This window comes from Meriones unguiculatus, chromosome X (assembly GCF_030254825.1).
Source record: "Meriones unguiculatus strain TT.TT164.6M chromosome X, Bangor_MerUng_6.1, whole genome shotgun sequence".
Taxonomy (NCBI): domain Eukaryota; kingdom Metazoa; phylum Chordata; class Mammalia; order Rodentia; family Muridae; genus Meriones; species Meriones unguiculatus.
Genome location: NC_083369.1, coordinates 81,108,008 through 81,127,958, shown reverse-complemented (window position 1 = coordinate 81,127,958; position 19,951 = coordinate 81,108,008). Strand labels below are relative to the sequence as shown.

Sequence of the window (19,951 nt, the reverse complement as noted above, 5' to 3'; positions counted from 1 at the left end):
CTAAAGCAGATGCTGAGACTCATAACCAAACTTTGGGTAGAGAGCAAGGAATCTTATGAAAGAAGGGAGAGATGGCAAGACCAGGAGGAGACAGGAGTTCCACAAGGAAAGCAACAGAACCAAAAAATTGGGCGCAGGGTTCTTTTCTGAAATTGATACTCCAACCAAGGACCATTCATGGAGATAACCTAGTACCCCTGCACAGATGTAGCCCATGGCAGCTCATTCTCCAAGTGGGTGTCCTAGTAAGGGGAACAGGGGCTGTCTCTGACATAAACTCAGTGGCTGGCTCTTGGATCACCTCCCCTTGAGCTGGGAGCAGCCTTACCAAGCCACAGAGGAAGACAATGCAGTCAGTCCTGATGAGACCTGATAGGCTAGGGTCAAAGGGAAGGGGAGGAAGACCTCCCCTGTCAGTGGACTGGGGGAGGGGCAAGAAAGAAGAAGAGGGAGGAAGGGAAGGATTTGGAGAGGACAAGGGAGGGGGCTACAACTGGGATACAAAATGAATAAATTGTATTTAATAAAAAATTAATTTAAAAAGAGAAATTATCTTTGGTTTTAGTGAAGTTTCAGGAGAAAAGCTGACGATTTCAACCTTCAGTTCTGAAAACTAAATTACAGTGCTGCATATTGCATTATAAGCAATGCATAGAAATAAACAAATTCACTTTCCAACCAAAGAAAATTCATTAGATTTGAGTAAGATGTGATTTATAAATTTTAAGTAATATTTAAATGATGTTGCTACTCTAGTGAATCAATGCTCTGCTTCAACACACAGAGCTCCTTTCTTTCTTACTTTTCCTTTGCCCCTGTTACACACACAGACATGTGCACGCACACACACACACACACACACACACACACACGCACACACATATTTGAAACCATAATATAATGGCATTACTTTCACCCTTCCCCTCTCTCCCTCCAGCTCTTTTCTTGTAGCCTTATCCATTGCTGTCTCTCAAATTTATAGTGTCCTTTTTAAAATTGTTGTTACATATGTAAAAATATTCCCAAATGTATAACTATAACCTTCTCAGTAAATATAATGTTATGTGTATGTTTATGGTCTCAGGGCTGACTACATGGTATTTGGTAACCCACTGTGGGACCTCTTCTTTGGAGAAGACTGTTTTTACCATTACCAGTATTGTCTAGTTGCCTATAGTTCTTTGTTTAGAGTTGAGTCCTTGTGGTGTTCCTGTCTTTCCTTCATCAAGAAATCCAACCATAAAGACCTTCTTCTTCTAAGGAGTAGTCGCTGATAATTCTGCTTTTCTAGAATACTACCTTTTCACAACCTTTAAAGCAACCAGAATCTAGTATAGAATTCAATTCAACATTGTTCTGTATTGATCATGAATTGTTGCATGAGTGATTATTTTTGCTCATTCCTATTGGAACTATATTTTATACAAATCTGTCCCAGAGGTGGAATACACCATTATGGGTAGATAGCAGCTTATAGAATCACTAGTAATATGTAAGCTAAAACTAGTTTCATGATACATAGTTTCTTGTGTCTGGAATACTGTTAAAAAAAATCACAAAGTCATAGAATTTTACATAAAAAAAGGGACTCAAATTAGGTGAGGAGTCCAAGGTCAAGAGAGGTTTAGTGACTTGGTCAAGATCAGAAAGCTAGCTAATATCAGATTTTGGGTTAGAATGCTCAGATATTGATCCTAATTGGTGAAATTCAATCCCACATTGCTGGTATGTATTCTAAACAAACACACACGTTCACTGACACGACCTGGTGCTGCAGATACATAAGAGGAACGTGAGAATACCCTTGCTTCTCAGAGCTAAACTAACTTTTCAAAATATGTTGACCAGAAAGTGCTTTTCTGTAGATGCCACCAAGACCAGGAAGACAGGCCTTTCATTGGTTTCTTTCTTCTGTGAATCTGAAACCCTGAAGATACAAGAACATTATTGTTGGAATGTCATGATGATAAGGTCCTTCTGCTTCATTGAGAGCAACCTTATAAACAACTGGATTGGGGAGTACATTTGGTTGTATATGATGCATCATATTTCAACAAGTCAACTAGTATATATTGGAAAGGCAATCATAATCTCACAAGATTCATTTTTTTAAACTTTCTAGATTGGACTTCCATGTCCTCTGTGATATAATAGATCACATCTGTACACACAGTAGTACACCGAATTTTTTATGTTTTAGATCTATTTTATTTTTTAAATTTTAAAGGTTGTTTTATATTCTATCCTTATGTATTTTAGATCAAATATGGGTTTCCTGGCTGTGTTCTTTTGCAAAAATAATGCCTATGGGTGTATTCCACGTCACTTTTTCAGTGAGGATATATGTATGTATATGACTTAGAAAATTAAGTTCTACCATTACCATTGATTTTAATTTTTTCATATTTGATTAATTTTAAATACTAAAAACAAATATAAAAGAGAACTGGACTTCATTTACTAGACAAAAGGGTGTGTGTGAGATGAAGCTTAAAAATCATTATCACATGAATACCCACACAGAGGAAAGTAGATGCCACCTCTTACCTCGCTCTGTGTCGTAGAGGTACACAAACTTCTCCCACTTGTAGTAACCCAGAAGACTTAGAATGGCACCCTTCAAGGCTGGGCGCATCTGGATGACAAACTGCACATCTGCATCAGTGGGAAAGCTAGGTGTGACAAAGGACGTGTGCAGAGCCCCACAGAAGGAGGTCAGAGTATTCATTGACATCTGGTCATAAAATCCAAAGATAGCATACACCCCTCTGGAGAACTGGGAGCAGACTGCAAAGAGAAAAAGAGGAATGCATTTCAATAGGTCAGTTGTCCCCAGAGGCAGCTTGTAAGGTTAGAAAGCCAATGCATAATTAATCTCTAAATTAGGCATGTCAAAAAGCAAGCAAGCAAACAAAAAAATAACAACAAATCAAAAACAAGAGTCAAGACTCTAGAAAAATATAGAGAATCCTCTGACAGTCTGCCTGGATAGCAGGAAAATAATTAAGGAAAATCTTCATTGGCATTAGTTACATATTATCTGTGTTCACAGTGGCCAAAAATACTAAGGGAAGAGGTAACAGTTGTATTACCTCGTACAAATCTCCCTGCTCACCTCCGAGGCTCTTCTGGCTCATATCTTCCCACAGTGGTTGCTCAGTGACCCCTCAGTGTGGCAGTGCCACCATCCAGGCAAATTTGTCATTCTACCCTTACAGTTCTTTTTCTCTTAGGTCAACACAGTGGATGCAGATTGCCTAGACTGACTACTAATGTGTCTGCCTGGAAATGTGTTGCTCTTGCTATGTTATATAGTACTCCATCTACAGTTGCATTATGACAAAAAACCTTTTAGTGGCCACTGAACCACAGGAAGCAGTTGGCTGTTTATTCTGCTCATGGATAATTGGCCAAGTTCTACTTTGTTCCTATTCCATATATCTGGTGGACTCATTAGCCTACATAGACAAATTCCATGACCCTCATCATTATCAGTTTTTCTTCATTTCAGTGGGCCATGCCAGTGCGTCTTCTCTCTTCTGGCCCAGAGAAGCTTAAAAAATGTGAACCAATTTTAATATCAGCTTCAGTAGAACATAACTAGCAAAGCAAATCAGCTACAGTAACACTGTGTGGTGCATTCCAAACCAAGTGGAAATGATCTTTAGATTATCTGCACCACTGCTTCCTTCCATTCATACGAAGCAGACATAACAGGAATAATGCATTGTGATTTAAAAGGTCCTGCATGGCCTCCTTTATCTGCTGTGAAACCATAGATTCCAGTGGTAGGCTCATTTCTTTAGTTTTATGGTGTAAAAATAAAGCTTATGGTTTGGGAGAGGGATTAAGTAGAACCTTTAAAGCCATGGTAAAACAAATTTATATGTTCAATTAATTGTTGAGGTGAGTGGGAAAGCAGAAGGATAAGTGGTGATGGGAATGGGTGCATTAGGGAAGAGAATTATAGGGTTTGGTATCCTCCCTGGAAGGAGGAACAGTAAAGTCACTAAATAATACAAGGAAGAAAACTTTGGAAGTAGGAAGAAGGCAAGTAGAGACCAATCTAATTCATTTCTTCACATTATGAAAAAAGTGAGTTCTTGATATTTGTAATATCTTGTTTTTCACACATGCTATTTAAATATATGTTGATTAGAGTCACTCTTGAGTAAACTAATTAGTAATTAGTTTGAGGGAGGCATTTCAAAGATGATCATTTACTCTACCATCTCCAGCAGAGGAGACCATAAGCCTTTCATTTAAAAGTGGACTTAAAACATATGGAAAGTAAGGTTCTTTATATTAATTAAAGAATGGCAGCTAGATGGTAAATATGGGGTACTTCAAGATGAGAGCCACAGGAGTACTTAGAAATAACAACAACAACAACAATAATAAAAGTCAGTCTCTGACATGAACTCAGTTGCCTGATTCTTGATCATTTCTCCCTGATTGGGCTACCTAGGCAGTCCAAAGAGGAAGAGGATCCAAACAGTCCTGATGGGACCTGATAGGCTAGGGTCAGATAGTAGGGGAAGAGGACTTTCCTTATCAGTGGACTAGGGAAGAAGGATAGGGGAGGAAGAGGAAGGCATGGTGGAACCGGGAGGAGATGAGGTAGTGGGGTATAACTGGGATAAAAGTGAATAAATTGCAAATAATAATAACAATAATAAAAAATAACAGCCCCCTCCCCCCAAAAAAAAACCACTTTGGTTATCAGGAAAGGAGATACTAAGGAAAAATCCATTAAGTTTAACCATGTAAATGGAGAGCTTGTGATAGCAAGTCAAACACTGACCAATAATAATGCTAACAGTCTTAGTAATGGAAAAGTTATTTAAAATAACAAGAATCAGTAATAGGGATAACTAGTATTTAGCTTAGATATTGCTACCCTTACTATTTAATTGCTAATTTTTAACCCCAAAATGTTTCAGTTACTAAATAGAGAAATGAACACTCTAAAACTTACAGTCCTGGTAGCCAAATCCAACAGTGTTATGAAATAAATATTTGCTTATAAAAAGTAAGGTTTTAATTTTTAGCAAAGAAAGATAGATATGCAATTAGATTTGTGTTTCATATATATAATAAATTAGTTTTAACATATGCATGCTACAAATTTAGAGTAACATGTATTTGTGGTTTTTTTAGAATTCAAATTCAACCACCCACCCTTATTTTACTTATAATTCAATAAGAAGCTGTCCCTATTAATATTCATGGAACTAAAAGGCTTGAACAAGCAATCATGGTCTTTCAACCAACATGATTCAAAGAATAACTGATAGTTCTCAGCTCCGTACCAACTAGTAATCATGAAAGGAAGACCCAGGGGCTCTGCCTAAAAAAGGCTTTAAAGTGACACAACATGTTTTTAGCATGGAGGACCTCGTTCTGACTAATTTGCTTTTGGCAAATAAATGAAAAAAAATTATAGCGATGAGATTCCTGTTGATAGGAAAAGAAGTGCTGTATTCCTGTTATATCTATTATTTTGGGATTCAGAAGTCATTTATGGAACTTTTATACTTCACTAAATTTGCTTATTTATTTAGAGTACAATAAATGCCCAGAAACACATCACTTAGTCCAATAACTGTAATATAACTAATAATTTCTAGCCTTCTATTTCTCTTCTACTTCACTTGTTATGACAACCTTTTTCCAAGTCCAAAAGGCAGACACATAATGTTAGAAATCAAGTGGTGTTAGGAGAACCTTATCACATGTTCTAATGTCTTCAATATAAAGCAATGACCCAACAAATACTGATACTTGTAGAGGGTTTCCTTTGTTCAATTCACAGCAATAAGTGTAGGCACCATGAACAGAGGGCCAGAGACAATAAGGTCACTGAGGACAGCTATCACTAGAGGACAGGTTTAGTAGCTTCTGAAAGAAACTGGGACACAGGCAGACTTAGTGAGGCTTACATAGCATATTTCTACAATCATCATTGGCTGCAGAGAGTACAGATGAATAGAACAGTTGAACTTACCCATAGAACAATCTTTTTATACACACACACACACACAATGTATATGTGTGAATAATAATATTAATATTAGCATAACTTATATATAATATCAATATTAAAAAGGAGAGCTCATAAAATTGAAGGGGAGCAAGAGGGGTGGAAATGATGCAAATACAGTAGTAATGTATTAAATTTTCAAAAGTTTAATTGAACAGAAAGTGTGGTTTTAGATTCCTAGAGTGAGCTGGGAAGAGCCTAATAAGCTCGTTCCTTACTTGTTGTTTTGTCAAGTGTAGTATTTGGGGTTGGAAAGCTTCTTTGAAATGAATTTTATTAAGACAGAGTTTCACTCAGTATCCCTGATTGTCCTGGAATTTGCTATATGGACCAAGTTAGCCTTAAATTCACATAGATCTAGCTACGGGCTCTGCTTGAAATAAAATTTTATGTGCAAAAGTTGAATACCTATATAGAAAGACAAATATATAAAGTGGACAAAGTGGAGTTCATGTGTTTGAAGAGATTTCCACTGGGCTGACACTAGCTATCATAAAGAATTTCTGATATATAAAAAAGTATGATCTTGTACAGGGTCATACAATAAATTATGAATCAGGCTCTTAGGGATAGTTTATCAGCATGTCCTCAACATCCCTATCCTGGACCTATATAGAGCAGTGTGGATTAGGATTTTCCTAGCATGAAAGTAACTTACTTTCAGTTCTTAATTCTCAGGCAAAGGGATATAGATGGATCCCAGCCACCTTCCTGAGCCTCTTCCAGCTCCCAGAACCAACAAGAGCCAGGGGCAGATTGGTCACAGTTTTGGTATTTGCAATTTTTGAAGGAATGTCTGTTTCCTTTGCTGAATCCTTAGTGTACTACACCCACTTCTTTTACATCTTAGAAGACTGTTGTTGTTAAGTAGCGATGGAAGAAATATTTGTCTTGGCAATGTTTTAAAGTCATAAGTAAAGAGAAATGGGAACTATATTTTAAGACAGGCAGATCTTGGTTCTAGTTCTTGGCTGTCTGACTTAATGTAGATTAGTTAATACCTGTGAGCCTTGGATAGGATCATTGTTACATATGCATATTCAGAAGTTACACTATTATGATAATTAATATTGATTGTCAACTTGATAGGATCTGGAATCTCCACGGAGGCAAGTCTGTGAGCATGCGTATAAGAAAGTTTTAAGGTTAGTTGACATGGGAAGAGCCACCCTAAATATGCGTGGCACTATTCCATGGATTAGTTTCCTGGACTGAATAAAAGAAGAAAGAAAAACAGAGCAGCAACATTTATCTCTGTGTTTCCTGACTATGGGTCGAATGCCACCAGCCACCCCACCTCACACTCCCGGACCCCATGAGTTCCCTACAATGATAGACATAACCTTGAATGTGAGTCAAAACAAACTTTTCTGTAAAGTTTTTTTTTTTTTTTTTTTTTTGTCAGAACTTTTTTTCACAGCAATGGAAAAAGTAGCTAAGCAATTGTTAGCTAGGTTACCTGCTACTTAATCTATGCCTCTAACCTTGTTTCATTTATTTATTTTTTTATAATTGAGATAGTATTAATGCCTATGTCAGCACTGTTGTGAAAATTAAACTGGGCTAATTGATGAGAGTCATATAGTGTGGTGTGTGCTACATGGGTATTCTTAGAGGTATGAAAAACTATCCTGTCCTCTTACATCTTATATATTATTGACAGGAAAATCCAAAAAAAATGATACAAATTTTAAAAACATGAAGTATAAAAAAGACAGCATCTTCAACAAATGGTGCTGGTCCAACTGGATGTCTGCATGCAGAAAAATGAAAATAGATCCATATTTATTACCCTGCACAAAACTAAAATCCAAGTCTATCAAAGACCTCAACATAAAACCAGATACTCTAAATCTGTTAGAAGCAAAATGAGGAACAGCCTAGAATTCATTGGCACAGGACACAACTTCCTGAACAGAACTCCAACAGCACAAGCTCTAAGAGCAACAATCAATAAATGGGACATCATGAAACTGAAAAGCTTCTGTAAAGCAAAGCACACCATCATCAAAACAAAACGATTGCCTACAGATTGAGAAAGAATCTTCACCAACCCTTTATCTGACAGAGGGCTAATATCCAGTATATACAAAGAACTAAAGAAGCTGAAAAGCAGCAAAGCAAGTAATCCAATTAAAAAATGGGGAACAGAGCTAAACAGAGAATTCTCCACAGAGGAATATCGAATGGCAGAGAAACACTTAAAGAAATGCTCAACCTCATTAGCCATCAGGGAAATGCAAATCAAAACAACCCTGAGATTTCACCTTACACCCATCAGAATGGCCAAGATGAAAAACTCAAGTGACAAACATGCTGGAGAGGTTGTGTAGAAAAGGGAAACCTCCTCCACTGCTGGTGGGAATGTAAACTGGTACAACCACTTTGCAAGTCTATCTGGCGCTTTCTAAGACAATTAGGAATAGTGCTTCCTCAAGACCCAGCTATACCACTGCTAGGTATATACCCAAAGTTTGCTCAAGTACACAACAGGGATATTTGCTCAACCATGTTTATAGCAGCTTTATTTGTAATAACCAGAACCTGGAAACAACCCAGATGCCCATCAACGGAGGAGTGGATACAGAAATTGTGGTATTTTTACACAATGGAATACTACTCAGCAATCAAAAAGGAGGAAATCATGAAATTTGCAGGCAAATGGTGGGATCTAGAGAGGATCATTCTGAGTGAAATATCCCAGAAGGAGAAAGACAAACACGGTATATACTCGCTTATATAGACTCTATATAGCTTATATAAGATATGATAAACATAATGAAATCTATACACCTAAAAAAGATAATCAAGAGAGTGGACATGGGGTAAGATGATCAATCCTCATTTAGAAAGACAGATGGGATGTGCATTGAACGTATGACAGGAGCCTACCACAGAAGGCATCTGAAAGACTCTACCTAGCAATGTTTCAAAGCAGACACTAAGACCCATAACCAAACCTTCGGCAGAGTACAGGGAATCATATGAAAGAAGGGGAGTTAGTATGATGGGGAAAGGATAGGAACTCCACAAGGACCAAATATATTTGGACACAGGGTCTTTTCTGAGACTAACATTCAACCAAGGACCATGTATGGATATAACCTAGAACCTCTGCTCGGATGTAGCCTGTGGTAGCTCAGTAACCAATGGGTTTCCATAGTAAGGGGAACAAGGACTATTTCTAACAGGAAGTCAATGGCTGGCTCTTTGACCTTCCCACCCCACAAGGGAGGAGCAGTCCTAAAACAGGGTCAGATGAATGGGGAGGAGGTCCCCCTCTAGCAGTGGACTTGGAAAAAGGCAGGGTGGAGATGAGGGAGGGAGGGTGGGATTGGGAGGGAATGAGGGAGCGGGATACAGCTGGGATACAGAGTTAATAAAATGTAACTAATAAGAAAAAATAAAAATTAAAAAAAAATAATCAGCTTTTATTCCCTCAGCATGTTTTGCGCCCCTTAACTCCATCACATTATTTTATACTCCTTCCAGGTGCTATTGCCCTCAGTCTCACAGTGCATCTCTTGGTAGCACAGCCTGTTTTCTCTTTTGCCAGTCTGATTCATTTCTTCACTGTTTTTCCCACTCTCATTCCTGGGTAATAATGGGTTTCAAAAGAAATCTGGTTAATTTGGCTTAAGAATGTGTTATTGTCCTCTGCCTCTTGCTTTCCCTAAAATACTATCTCTGGCCAGTGGTCTCTGAACTTTCTTGATATGAAATAACTTGGTTACCTTTCTCATAGGAATGCCTGTCTCCATCACTTCCCTCTTACAAAACCAAATTCTTCTCATTGAGGATGTTGTATCTGATTGCCTTTTGTTTTACTAGGAACTATGTTGTAGTTTTCCAGCTGTGTTCCCTTCAGTGGTGAGAGACAAGCGGATGGATCCAGTGGTCACACTTTTATTTATAGTCCCCCAAATTCATAGGCTGGCGACAAGTACTGTTAATGTACTGCATACATCTAATTACACTACCTGTAGTCCAAAAAGCATAATTAAAAATGTCAAACAACTCAATTATTCCAAAGATCCAAATAAAAATATTGTGGATCGTTTACAGAACACTTTTCATACCCTTTTGAATCAAGCTGGAAAAAAAAAGAAATAGAAGTCATTTTCTGTATTAACATGTAAAGCAAATACAAAGCAGAACAACATAGTTATGAAGGAACTGATCCAGATGGATCATGAGAAGCTTCTTTACATTATATCAGAGTGTATTGAATTCCAGCAGGTCAATGAAGCACAGCACTTGGAGAGATTTGAAAACATCATATAGACTAGTGATTCCTAAAACTGTTCTTTAGTCCACAGTGGAATTCTAGTCTTGTGAAATGTGTGTGTGTGTGTGTGTGTGTGTGTGTGTGTGTGTGTATGTGATATGTTTGTGTGATGTGTGTGTGTATGTGAGTTATATTGGGGATAAAGTCAATCTCTCATACACAGACATACTAAGACATCTTCATTTGCAACATTTTGCTCATTGGTTCATTGACAACTCACACTCAGGGCAGATCCTCATACAAGCAGGAATTAAGATGCCTGTATTTTGACTCCCCAGTTAGAACAAAAGGGTTAAAAAGGCTAATTTGGTAATAACACTATGTAGAGTATGAAAAAACCTGCAAGGGCCAAATAATAGACTATTCTTCTAGCATATGAGGAAAACTTGCACTGAAGGTGAGTAGGAGATTGATACTCCATGTGCTTTCTTGAGCAAAGTATACTTTTCTCCATATTATTTCTGCTTCCTAGTATTCAATAAAGAGTCAGATTTCTTCTGAAAAGATGATGTTGATAACTATGGCAATGTGTACCACAAAGAAGACTGTATCTCTACCCATTATCATATCTCTATCCCTTATGTGGTAAGTAAACTTGTGCCCTCTGCAAATATATTCACATCTTAATACTCACATCTTAATGTGAGTGAGATGAAATGGTAAAGGGAAATTAAAACCGTATGTGTAATTAAGGTTGTTAGTCATTTGATCCCAAAATAAGGGAGTTTGTCCTGGATTATCTGTATGGCATGATGAAATCAAACGTGGAAGACGGAGGCAGACAGGGTACATATTAAGGTGATAGGATATGAGAAGTTCTTAACTATGCGTTGCTAGTTTTAGAATCAGAAAGAGTTCATGGACCAAGGAATGTGAGGGCCCTCTAGAAGTTCCTTTTTGTAACAACTGGATCACAGTGTAGTCCTGCTAACACTTCAAATTTAATATGACAAAACCTGTATCAGACTTTTGACCTCCAAAACTGGACAATAATAAATGTATGTTGTTTTAGAACTGTGAATCGGGCATAATGTTTTATGATAGTAAATATTAAAATAATGTGCCAAACACAGTAAAAATAGGTTGGAAACGGTGTGGATCATTCCTCTCAATATGAAGGGACCTCACTGTTTTACCTGTGAGACACATCTGATTGAACCTACCTGTTGGGTCTCTCAAATGCCACATAATAACTATCATTTCAATTCTACAAGTTCTCAATGATTCTTTTTACTAGTTATTCCATAATGCAACAATACACTGAGAAAAAGCATAATATATATGATGTTCAAATGTGTCTCTTTAGTCGCTAAGCTGTCTTGTTCCTGTCAGGGTGAACATCAGCTGAAATATTCTAATTAACCCCCAAATCCTTGACACCTATTTTTCTAACTCTTCTCTCATTCTGCTTTATGATGTGATAATGGAAACCCTTTAACCTTCAGTTTCCGCAACCTCTGCTCTGCTGCCATCTTTAAACTGAAACATCCAGCTTTATTGATGATCTTGACTGTTGCTCAACATTTGTTATTTTTGATGAAACGCTACCTCTTAAAATTCTTTTCTGTTTCCACAGCATAAAATTCTGGTCGCTTGGGGACTGGAGAAATGGCTCAATGGTTAAGAGCAGAGTATTCTTCTACAGGACCTGTGTTTGATTTCCAGCACCCACACAGTAGCTCACAACAGTCTCTAACTCCAGTCCCAAGTGGTTTGGTTCCCTTTTCTGACCTCTGTGGGCATCGGGCACACTTGTGGTGCACAGAACTTCATGCACCAAAACATCCACATACATCAAACAAATTAAAAAGAAATTCTGTTCACTTGACCTCCCTCACTTCTCCTTTTCAGTTTCCTCTTGATATAACAATTCAATGAAGATGTTTTTAAAGACATTGTCCCTGACCTTCTTATACCAAACATGATGGTCTTTCAACAAATATTTGCAACAGTCCTGCTCTGTTCCAGGCAGGACATTTCACCTCTTTTTACTTCCATGTGGATGAATTTTAAGTAGATGCTTATGAACTCCTTTAAACTCCCCATTAAAGAGACCCAAGGTGAATAAAGACAGTAAGATTAAATTAAGAACAATTCCTAAATTCAATTACAAAAGGAGCAAATAAAGCTTGTCAGCATAACTCCTTAAAGACATTTTAAAATAATTTTTAAATGTAGTAACTTAATTAGTAATACTTACAGTTAAAGACTGAAAAATTGCAAAAACTATTATCTATTTTTTATATGATATTGTTGATCATGTTGGCAATTGTGTGAGTGGTCATATGAATGTGACTAGCAAGAGGGGATTTTGGTATCGAAAAGGTTGAAAATGGATAAGGCTAAGTCAAGACAGTGATATTCTGTAAACAAAGAAACAAACAAACAATCCAAACAAAAAAGAGACTCAAGGCATCACAGACTGAACATATTTTTTTTCTTATTTGTATCTTCAACCCACTATTCTGTTCCACTTGCCCACGATCATTCTAACACATTACACTTCACCCAGTCACCCAAGATAGAGTCTGAGATGTCATAGTTGCCTCCACTTTCTCCCTCACTCCTTTGTCCTACCATTTTATAATGCTCCATCTAAGCCTCTAAAGCAGTGGTGCGTCAACCTTCCTAATACTGTGACACTTTAACAAAGTTCCTCATGTTGTGATGACCACCGAATCATAAGAATATCTTCATTGCTACTTCATAACTGTAATTTTTGCTACTGTTGTGAATCATAATGTAAATATTTGTGTTTTCCAATGGTCTGTGAAAGGGTTGTTCATGACTCACAGGTTGAGAACTACCACTCTAAAGTATGTAGAGTTTTTATGACCTATTAACCCTCAGTTTATGTTCTCAGTCTTTCTAATAATATGACAATAGATTCTTAGCTAGACACATCCTAGTAGTATTTTATCCTTTTTCATATTCCTCTTCTTCTTTTTGTTTGGGTTGATTAGTCAAAATATAAACATCTCAATTTCCTATTCCTATGAATAAGTTGTTAATGGTCCAATGAATGCAATATTGTGAATGACTCATCTCAAGATATCTCAACCTTGACACTACTGACATTTTATTTGGAATATCATTGTGTGAGTTGTCTTGGGCACTATAGGGTGCTTAGTAACATCTTTGGCCTTTATTCAATGGGTTCCATATGTACCCTTTCAGCACTGTGATGATAATCCAAAATGCCTCAAAACCTGTCCTCTATCTGTCCCACATATTGAGAAACACAAATTTAGCTGATGACCTCCTTACTGAATAGAAAAAAAAAAAAAAAACTAAAAAACTAGGAGATCAGAGTTGGCTCAGCAGTTAAAAGCACTTCCTGTTCTTCCAGATAGACCTGGAAGACCTGAGTTCTATTCTCGGCAGCTCACAAATACTTGTAACCATGTGGAATCAAGTGCTTTCCTCTGGCCTCCATGGGCACCACACAGCACGTGGCATACATTCACACAAATATGCTTATAAATAAAAATACAAATAAATCCTTTAGAAAACAAACTAACCTAAGGATAGTAGATAGATGTCTACAAAATCCCAAAAGAGTCATTTTAATGGTGAAAACTTAGCAAATGTATAAATTTTAGACAATTCAAAGCCCACTAAATGAGTAACTTATATTCTCAGCCTAGTTTTTTAATTGTCTGTCTTTATTCTGGGTATGGAAGAGAAGAGAAGAAGATAGAAGACAGTAGAGAGTATGTGGAATGAAACTTAGATTATAGCATCCCTGTCTTTATACAGATCAGTCCCCACCTGCCTTGATAGCCTTTGGTCTTGGAGTTCTTTAATCATAGTGAGTTTTATAGTTTTGAGTAAGAAGATGATGTCTGCCCCACACTGCAGCTGATGATTCTATGGTTTGATTTCTATCTTGGGGTTAACTCCTGTGAACATTTTGTTTTACTCCTAGGAAAGTACTGACTTCTGACCATCTAACTAGGTATTTCGGCAATTATGTGACATGTATCTAAATGCCAATGTTCTGCTTCTGGGATACCTCACTCAGGATGATCTTTTCTAGTTCCCACCATTTGCCTGCAAATTTCATGATTTTCTTGTTTTTAATTGTTGAGTAGTATTCCATTGTATAAATGCACCACAATTTCTGTATCCATTCTTCAATTGAAGGACATCTTTGTTGTTTCCAGGTTCTGGCTATTATGAATAAAGCTGCTACAAACATGGTTGAGAAAATGGCCTTGTTGTGTACTTGAGCATATTTTGGATACATGCCTAGGAGTGGTATTGCTGGTTCTTGATGAAGCATTATTCCTAATTGTCTGAAAAAGCAATAGATTGATTTCCAAAATGGTTGAACAAGTTTACATTCCTACCAGCCAAGGACCATGCATGTAATAAGTTAGAACTCCTGCAGAGATGTAGCCCATGGCAGCTCAGTATCCAAGTGAGTTTCCTAGTAAGAGAAACAGGGACTATCTCTGACACAAACTCAGTGGCTGGCTCAGTGGCTGGCTCTTTGATCACCCCCCCCATGGGGGTGCATCCTTACCAGGCCACAGAGGAAGACAATGTAGCCAGTCCTGATTGAGACCTGATAAGCTAGTGTCAGATGGAGGGGGAGGAGGACCTCACCTCTCAGTGGATTTGGAAAGGGGCATAGGAGGAGATCAGGAAGGGAGGGTGGGATTGGGAGAGAATGAAGGAAGAAGCTACAGCTGGGATACAAAGTGAATAAACTGTAATTAATATTAAAAAATTAAAATTAATTTTAAAAAGTTTAACAGTTAAAAAAACTCAAGTGACAAAACATGCTCGAGGGGATGTGGAGAAAGGGGAACACTCCTCCATTGCTGGTGAGAATTAGGAATAGTGCTACCTCAAGATTCAGCTATACCACTCCTGGACAGATATCAAAAACATGCTCAACCATACAACATGAACATTTTCTCAACTATGTTCATAGTAACTTCATTCAAAATAACCAGAAACTGGAATCAACCTAGAATGGATTAAACTGAAGAATGGATACAGAAATTGTAGTACATTTACACAATGGAATACTACTCAGCAATTAAAACCAAGGAAATCATGAAATTTGCAGGCACATGGTGGGAACTAGAAAAAAATCATCCTGAGTGAGCTAACCCAGAAGCAGAAAGACACAAATGGTAATATAATCATTTATAAGTGGATATTAGCCATATAATATTGGATAAACATACCAAAATGTATAGTTATAAAGAAGCTAAAAAGCAAGGGGATCCCTAGTGAAGAGGCTTAATCCTTATTCAGAAGGGTAAAGATGATAGACACTGCAAGTAGGAGAAGACAGGAGCCTTCCACAGGGGTCCTCTAAAAGACTTTACCAGGCAGGGTATGGAAGGAGATGCTGAGACTCATAGCCAAACTTTGGGCAAACATTATGGAAGAAGGGTGATATAGAAAGCCCTGGATGGGTCAGGAGTTCCACAAGGAGACAAACAGAGCCAAAAATCTGGGCTCAAGGGGGGGGGGGGGCGCTGCAGAGACTGATACTACAACCAAAGACCTTGAATGGAGAGTACCAAACCCCCTGCTCAGATGAAGCCCATGGGCTGCTCAGTCTCCAAGTGGGTTCCCTAGTAAGGGAAGGAGAGTCTGTCCCTGGCATTAACTCAGTGGCTAGCTCTTTGATCACCTCCCCCTTGGGGGTGCAGTCTTGCCAGGCCACAGAGGAAGATGATCCAGCCATTCCTGATGAGACCTGATAGGATAGGGTCAAATTGAAGGGGAGGAGAACCTCCCTTATCAGTGGATTATGTGAGGGGCATAAGGGGAGTTGAGGGAGGTTGGGTTGGACTGGGAAGAGATGAGGAAGGGGCTACAGCCAAGATAAAAAGTGAATAAATTGTAATAAATAGATAAAAACAAAAAGTACAAAAGAAAAAAAGAAATTAAAACACTCATTATCAACATTTGAAGCTTCTTGAATGTAATGGCTTAGAAATACAGCATTAAGATACAAGTGCACATATTTTGGAAAATTCTGTTTGTACTGTTAACTATAAACCACCTTCTTTAACAGTGTTATAAATATCCAGGAATGTACTGAAATGGGTCAACCACTTTATGTTGAGATAATGTAGTTAAACACTTGAACCTCAGTACTCAGATATGGGCTCAAAATATTTTTAATTAGTCATTAATTCAGTCATTCATATAATAACATTTTAATTCCTACTGCCTGACAAACATTGCTATTATGAAAATCCTAAATATCTTGGTTGGGCCAGTTATCTCAATGAACTTCCAGATCTGTCATTTGTAACATCTGTCCTGACTACTTCATAGGGGTGTGCTGAGTATAAATTTGAGTAATTGAGATTCTTTTAGAAAAAATGACCACTCACTGCTGAGTTTCAGTGAATAAGTAATATTGGTACTGAGTTCCCAGGAATCATCTTTCTCTTTACAAATAACTCAACAGGCTATCATTCTTTTCAACTTTTGTCTTTGCCATTCACCACATATCCCTGTAAATAATCTCACATAGTAAGGGGCCCATCTTGACTTGCATCTCATTTAAAATGGGAGCTATCAAGACTCCTTATTGAAAAACTAATTGAACCAGTGATCCATTCATAGTAAATGAAATAATTTCTATAGCTAGATTGAAAAAGGATGCTCTTATATTGCCTCAGAATAAACCCTAGAATTTGTCATGAACAGATAAAAGCTAAAAGCTTGGTAACAACACATAAATAACTTGAAAAAGCATTTCTTTCATCTTGTAGCTTATACTTTTGGAAAGAAAGTAAAGTAGCCTCCAAATAAAAGCAATTCTTAAAAGTTAAGCCATGGTTTTCTTTTATGCCATTTTCTATAGGCTTGAAATATTCATAATTTAGAAATCAAATAAACTACTAAAACACTTAGTCCTATTATTAGTTAGGACTTCATTCTTCTACTTCCCATTCTGTTTGAATTCTCTCACACATTCTTTTTCTTTGAGAGTGGAGTCTTTCTATATTTATGTTATCCATGTGGGCCTTGAACATCTGTACTCATGCAATGCTTTTGCCTCAGCCTCATAAATTGCTGGGATGATGGACATGCTTCATTATACCCTATATTTTTCACATTTTTAGTGTATTTGTTGGACTAGGCCAACCCCTCCAGGCTCCTAAATTGTGCAAAAATCTTCTCTGTTACTTGATTAACATACCATGTCCTCTTAAATACAGCTGATGATTATGAACTTACCCAATCATAACACAGTGCATTCTACTTTTAGATGATTTTATTAGAAATTCCCTCATCTTACTGAATACAAATCTGCCTCCTTATGCAACTTTCACCATATATTGATCCTTTCTACACACAAGGGTCGAAGCTCAAATATTTACTGCATAATCTAATAGCAAGCCATAATCCATCTGTAGATCTGAATATAACTCCTTTTCTTGAGGCTAACTACCCCCAGTACCAGCTATTCTTTAGATGTATAACATGGGACCAGGTCCAGACCCATCATCATTCTAGCCATCCTCTTCTGAACATGTTCCAATTTGCCAAACCCTACTCAAAATCTACTCTCAGAATTTGTGGCCAGACCTGAGTATAACTGCTAGTGAAGTAATCAACAAACAAACAAACAAACAAACAAACAAAATTTGATATTTTGCCCCCATTTTGGTATAAACAAGATATATTTACCAGTGCCACCTAGAATGGTAATGATATTTTTTCGACAAGCCCACAATACGGTTCTATACGGTCCTACTTTGTGGTCTTGAATTTATAGGTCATATGTACTATTAAGAATTTTGAGGCTGGATATGGTTCAGTGGTTATGAGAACCTACTGCTTTTGCAGAGGATCCCAATTAGTTCCCAAGAGGGTCAGTTCACAACCTCCAGTAAACCCAACTCTAGGGAATCTAATGCCCTCTTTTGGCCTCTGTCTCCTACACTTAATGTGCATATAAAGGATTTCTGTCATGGTTCATACCACACAAACATAGACATATCCTGTAAATATTTTTTTGTACTTAAAAGAATTCCATGTCTGAACTCAATAGCGAGTTCTTCCACTCCCTTCCCATGAGGGAAAAGCAGCCTGGGTAGGCCACAGAAAAGGACACTGCAGCCAGTCCTGAGGAGACTTGATAAGCTAGGGTCAGATGGAGGAGGAGGAGGTCCTCCCCTGTTAGTGGACTTGGAAAGGGGCAGGGAGAAAACAAGGGAGGGAAAGTGGGATTGGGAGGGAATGAGGGAGGGGGCTACAGCTGGGATACAAAGTAAATAACCTGTGATTAATATAAAAAATTTAAAAAATGTAACTAACAAACAAAGACTTCCATGTCTTTAAAATATCCTCATGGTTTTGACCCACCTTCAGGCAATTTAAAAACCTGATTTGCTTAAGTTTATTCACTGTTGCTCTCAGTTATGTGGCATCTGGAAATTTGATCAGATGGCCTTTAGCAATGTTATCTAAGTTATTGATAAAATGCTAAAGATGAAAGAATTAATGGCCATATTGCTCAGAACTCTACTTCCTTCTCCCTTTCCCCACCTCTACTTTCCAGGATGTGGAAGATTAGTTAAGAAATACTCTGGCTAGAATTCCTTAGTCCTGCAAATGTATTCTTCAAACACTTGAAGTTTAGGCAGTATGAATGCTTAACACTGATCTTAGTTCCTTTGATCTGTTCCTAGGCATGGAGATAGAATAATTTTCTCACAATCTACTAGCTGTTTTCATATCCTTCTTTATTGAAGACAGGGATAGTTTCTAAGGATTAAAGGCAGTTGCCAATGTGTAGGCAGTTAGTTACTTAGTAACTAAGTGGTCTACCATAAGGGCCCATGGAAAACCTTTCTGCCTTAGATGGTCTTATTTATCAACTCCTATAAGGTTGAAAAATACCATTTTTTGTTAGGTAAGATGGTGAAGGCCTCAATAAAGCTGCAAATGTGTGGTGGAAGATGAACATATAAGTCTGAATTGCATATGACTTCTTTAGTATGATTGGCTTGCAGTCAACACCTGACTGTGACCATGTGTTAAGATAATAAATAGAACATAGTCAATATAAGGGAACCAGAAAATAACCAAGCCCGTGGGTTGTTTCCTAGAAGAATTTTGTTCTCTTTCGGGCTATCTCAATAGAGGGGCATTTTGCCTGAGAAAAAAATGCTGGATGCTGTTGTAGCAGGGACAAAAGAAAAGGTAAAACAGCTAACAATAACCTCTGTCACCACTGCCACCCACCATGGGTAAGTTTTAATTTTCTCCATGTTTAGATCAGATATGTAAATTCAAGCAGCCTATGTGGCTTAAGCTTGATAATTCAGCAGATTTTGTAAATTACATGTTTATTGAGCAGTATCAAGCTGTCATAGATGCTGGGAAAAGAATTTTTATAAGTTTCTTTTATAAGACCTCCTGCTGAGAACTTAGGCAACCTCACACTTGTTATTCACTTTTCTTTTCTCCGTGTTTATCTTAATCCCCCCCTCTCTGTGTGCCTGGGGGTGTGGGTGTGGGTGTGTGTCTGTGTCCCTGTGTATTGTATTTATCATCCTTATTTTTGGTTCAGTTCAGACCAAAGTTGGATAGTTCCGGGAAAATGGAAACAATGAATGAAAATTAATCCT

At 37.6% G+C, this 19,951-nt stretch overlaps 1 protein-coding gene across 7 annotated transcripts in view; it reads right to left on the bottom strand.

Annotated features, from left to right (window-relative positions):
• The window catches only part of Gria3 (glutamate ionotropic receptor AMPA type subunit 3), a 350,275-nt gene that overhangs the window by 253,580 nt on the left and 76,744 nt on the right, over positions 1–19,951 (bottom strand). For all 7 annotated transcript variants that reach the window (XR_009588470.1, XM_060375315.1, XM_060375316.1 and 4 more), the window contains one exon: positions 2,548–2,787. Coding sequence is in view for 6 of the 7 variants with exons in the window: in XM_060375315.1 (XP_060231298.1) it covers positions 2,548–2,787 (240 nt within the window). In the remaining variant the exon portion in view is untranslated. The remainder of the gene's footprint in view (positions 1–2,547; positions 2,788–19,951) is intronic.